The following is a 5168-nucleotide window of genomic DNA, read 5'->3' as shown; positions in this document are numbered from 1 at the left end:
GAATTGCAGGACACCCAGTTGGTGTCTGGTGAATCAGAGAGCTGGTTGTTGGTATTGAAAAATGCCACTTTCTTCTCATTTGGTTCATAGGTTAAGACCTATGAACCAATGAAAGGACCATTAAACAGATGTCCAACAGTGCTTCTCCAAGTGTGATCCTGGGAACAATGACATGGGGATCACTTGAAGTGCTTGTTAAACACTGACAAAGATTCTCTCTCTGACCAATCTCTAGTCAGGCTCCTCTGAACTCTCTTCTCAACTGGGCCCTGACTTTTGGACTGTGTTCACCTGTGCACGGTTCAATTTTAGTAAGAATCCTGCTAAGTTGGTACAGCCTGAATCCTCCACCCTCAACATCTGATCACCCTACATGTCTCCTAATTGGGTTCCTCACCCTCCGCGCACGGTTCAATTTTAGTAAGAATCCTGCTAAGTTGGTACAGCCTGAATCCTCCACCCTCAATATCTGATCACCCTACATGTCTCCTAATTGGGTTCCTCACCCTCCGTCTCCCCCAGGTGGTGTCTGATCACCCCGGCCTGCCTTCAGCAAGAATCCTGTCAGGTAGATTTGGCCAAAATACCCCTTACCCCTGATGCTACCTCTTAGTAATTTTTCATCTGCTGGTGCCCCCCCCCTCCCCCAACTCCTTGGCTTGTGAATTCTCACTTTTGCTTGTATTTGGAGTGGAGCCCAACCTCTCCCCACTACTGCAAAACCCCACTGTGGTGGTACAAAAATGGTCTCTTTCATGCTAGTCCCAAAATGGTTTCTTTCACGCTACTTCATTCTTTGACTTAGTCCCATCTTTTTCATGATCAAATCGGCCCAATCCAATTCAGATGATCTGTTTCTGATCACAATCTCCCATCATTTTGGTCTTATTGTTCCACCACTCCCACTACAATGGGTCTGCAAATTTATTAGGACCACAAGGCCATGGGCCTCTCCTTATTCCCGATAATCAGCCCCCTCGTTTTCATTTCCTTATCTGTCCAGCTTACATTCCACAGTTCATCAATTCAGTAAGTCGTTTTGCACTACCCTGAAATCTGTGGCTCCTGTGTCTTTTTTAAATACATGCGGGCAAAAGCTCAACACATGCAATATCCATGCCAATACCCAAGCAACTAAGTATTGCTAAATAAAATCACACAAGGCAGGCTGGTACCACTGCACATTCATAATTGTTGGTTTGAACTGGGGCCCTAAACATTGCCCAGTGATTTTATTAATCTCCTCCACTCCTGACAATGATTGCTTCAAACCTTCCTTACTCTTCTAGCCCTTGGTTCACTATCATCCCCCTCAAAGAAAATACAGAAGCTATTGTAGGGGAACTTCCTACCACAAAAACTACAAATCTAGCCTCAGCCACAGCTGTTCGTATTTTCTCCATTAAAAAAGAAACCAAAGAGGTTCTTCTCCTCTCCCCATCGCCCTCTCCACCCCAACTGTGCTCAGATTTACCCTTCTTAAGTTTCTTGGGAACCCTACACTGTCAGTTACTTTTCTTTTCTGTATTTTCAATCTTTCTCTTAACTGGATCCCAGCAGTTAATCATGCTTAAATCTCTCCCACTTAAAAACGAAAAAACAAAACAATTTCAACTCACTTTCCCCTCTAACTGCTTTTTCCTGTTCTCCTGTGTGGATGTACCAGTGTATTTTAACCTGTCTTCCCTATAGCTGGGTTGCCGCCATTTTTTTTTTACCATTAAAACTGTTGTGATGAAAAGCTTGTATATAATTTTGTACATGTACAGTTTTATAAGTAGGCTGGATTTCAAGAAATGAGATTGCTACTTCAAAGAGTAAATAATTTGATATTTACTCTTGTCAGATTCCCCTCCAAAGGGAATTATACCACCATTTTGCACTCCTATTAATGGGAGATAATTTCCCCATAGTCTTGCTAATGGAATATATTATCAAACTTTGGAATTTCTGCCAATCTGAGAGATGACAGATAGTACCTTAGTTTAATTACATCTCTCATTATGATGGAGATTAAGCTCTTTATCTGAGTTGAAGAGACATTTGGTCCTTTTCTGTGAAGTGTTCATGCCCCTGGCCCATTTTTCTGTTGGGTTGCTTGTCTTTTCTTTTTAATATCTGAGACCTCTTTATACAGCAGGAAGATGAGATGGGCTAGATTTTTCTCAATGCATTATAGAACCACACCTTTAAAAGGTTTGGAGAAGTCATTCGTGCCACTCTCTGCTCCTTGGAAACAGGAGTCTCTAATACCTAATTAGGACAATTTTATTTTGTTTCTAATTTAAAGAAATATATGTTCATTATAGAAATATTGGAAGAAATTTAAAACCACCTAGTCCCACTTTGCTATATTCCTTTTCTAAGTATGTAAAGTAAAAAGAGCATCTTCCTCTGTCACAATCCTGTCTCCCAGAAGAAGCCAGCAGTAAATGTCAACATATCCCCATTAGGTTGTTTTCCCCTGCAATGACCCAATTTAAAATTTATGTGGTGGAAAATGTTTAAAATTTTAAAATATGGCCATATTTAGGGACTAAGATCTCTGAAAACCTAGTATCCTTTGTGGCATCATAGCCCTTTTAGGAACAGGACCTCCTGCGAGGACCTCAGCAGCCTAAGAGATCTGTTCCCTCTATTCAGTAATTTGTTACCACCTCAAAATATTAGATTACGTTCTGTTGCATTCTCCTTGACTCTTCCAAATTAGGCTCTTAGTTAAAAATATTTTAACTTCCGATTAGTAGCACAACATCGAAAACAACAATAACAAAGAACTTGAACCCGTTGGCAATTTTAAGTTTGAATTTTATTTTAAAATAAAAATGCAAAATAACAAATTTAAAAAAATTGTCACACAGGATCACACCTTATGATACCATTACATGCTACATTTACTTAAGAAGAGTTACAAATCCAGTCAAAACAAATACCTGTCATCTGTAAATGTGAGTTCCTTTCCTTGAGTAAAAAGAAAGTTCATGTGAAATGTCACACTGAAAGCCAGTGACACGATGCTGCGGTGACAGCTCCACACCTCTGAGCGAGGAAGCCTGGAGCCTGACTTCCCTGAGTGCTGAGCTCTGGCCTTCAGTTTCCCCAGGTGCCGGGGGAGAGGCTCTGACTCAATGACTTCTAAAGTCTGTGTGCCATGGTCCTTTTATTTCAGCAAGAGTATAAAACGTTACCACTATTTTCCTTTGACTGTAAACTTAACAGAAAATGACATGCTTAAAAATTTTCCTACAAAGAGTACTACGACTCTTATTGTGACTCTCACCACTTTGGGAAAATTCCCATTTCAGAAGCTTTAGACTTGGTTCACTCTTACTTGGCACTTCGTGCCTTGGGGGCATCCTCCACATGCACCAGTACCTATGAAGAAACCAGCTGGCAGTCCTTTTTGGAAGCCTTCATCGAACAGGCTGTGCCCTGTCTCTGCTCAGGCTCACACCATCTTCTCTCGAATTACAGAGCGCCCACCTGATTGATTTACAGTTCTTTCCTTCCATTCCACCTTTTCTAAGTTACATTTTAGTATGTTCCTATAAAATTTCTTCATATCATCTTGCTAATAATCAACAGTTTGAGGTTTTTACAAAACCTCAGATATTTTGCTGGTATGTAAAGCTCAACTGATTTGCATAGGAGCAAAGGAGAAGACACTTATGCTGGCAGCCCAGCTGCATTTCAGCCCCTTATGGTTGCAACTGTCCCTCTATGAATGTTGCAGCATTTCAGCCTTAAGAGTCAACTCTGTTTCTCACACTTTCTCTTGAATAAAATATTTAGTTTCTTTTTCAATATTAAACATGATTTTTGACAACAAAGACATGCTTAGGACAAACATCATAAAACCATAAGCTCAGATAAATGAGTTAAAAATTCTGTTGACTCACTGTCCTATATCAGTTCTAAAATAAAGGTTATCAGGCCTTTGCCCATGCCCACGGATTCCTGTTTTAGTATACATTATTCCATACCATCAGTCCTACAGTCTGGAAAAAAACTAGAATGCACAGTCTTAAAGGGTGGGGAGGAGATCATTAAAAGTCATTATTGCAATGTTTAACTTTTTCATAACGACTTGAAAATTCATAGCATAGCATCACTGAAACTTGCTAATTATGAAAGCTGTAAATTTACAATCAATTCTCTCATAACGATTCCACCATCATCCATTTCTATTTATTCCTAATTAAATTTAATTTTGACTACTAAATTCTGATTTTGAGTTTGAGGTAGCTTCATGGTGGTTCTATTGCTATGGAAATGGTATGTTTCAAAGTACCATCTGGAGCATTAGATTAGATTTAAATGAGAGAGGGGAATATAGTATCAATTATACTGTTTTCTTACTTGGCATACAAACTAAAAAACAAAACAAAACAACCATTTCCTTAGTGGTAAAAATACAGTTCTTTTGTGAGCATGGACACAATACAAGGAATTTGTTTTTTTGCATGATACTCAGATTTCTCGCTAATGGACTGAAATTCTGTTGCTACCTTTTGGTTAACCCGGGTAAGAATGTGCACGAACTCAAGCTTGTGGGCGTACATTTTCAGCAAAGCACAAAGTGCCTGGATGAACCAGGATCCATGTGTTGAATTTCGCCAGGAATAATAACCTACAAGGCAAAATATAACCAAAATACCATGGATATCTGATTTTAGCTGATTCTATAAATTACTATATAATCATAAAGGTAAAAATAAACATAAACTTCCACAGGTCTTATTAGCCATAAAAAGAAAAAGACACCTTTGGTTTCAGGAGAAATGATGCTAGACGGGGAAAAAAAAACGTGTGCTGTGCACACACTTCTGTTTTCAGCAAGGAAAGAGAATTGTAGTCTAATGTTACCAATGAGTTATTCAGAGTTTTACTTCCTGGGCTCCTTCCAATAGGGAAGAACAGGTAAACATGCAGAAGAAGATGTAAAAGCAAAGTGATTTATAAAAAGAATCATTAGAAGTACCATGGTGTTTCAATCAGATTTCATCTTATTTTAATATTGGCTTATGGGCCGGCCCGGTGGCGCACTGGATAGTGCGCCGCTTGGGAAGTGTGGCGGCGCTCCCGCCCGAGGGTTCGGATCCCACATACAGACCGGTTCCCGCTCACTGGCTGAGCGAGGCGCGGGAGCAACGCCGAGGGTTGCAATC

General features: G+C 39.8%; 1 protein-coding gene across 1 annotated transcript in view; it reads right to left on the bottom strand.

The window, feature by feature from the left end:
* Positions 1 to 2787: 2787 nt before the first annotated feature.
* Positions 2788 to 5168, bottom strand: part of CASP3 (caspase 3, apoptosis-related cysteine peptidase) — an 11503-nt gene continuing 9122 nt past the window's right edge. Inside the window, exon 6 of the mRNA XM_008571536.1 lies at positions 2788 to 4630. Coding sequence (XP_008569758.1) covers positions 4401 to 4630 — 230 coding nt within the window. The 3' untranslated portion in view covers positions 2788 to 4400. The remainder of the gene's footprint in view (positions 4631 to 5168) is intronic.

This window comes from Galeopterus variegatus, unplaced genomic scaffold (assembly GCF_000696425.1).
Source record: "Galeopterus variegatus unplaced genomic scaffold, G_variegatus-3.0.2 Scaffold700, whole genome shotgun sequence".
NCBI lineage: Eukaryota > Metazoa > Chordata > Mammalia > Dermoptera > Cynocephalidae > Galeopterus > Galeopterus variegatus.
Note: the sequence above shows the minus strand (reverse complement) of the source record. Positions and strands in the feature narration are given on the sequence as shown.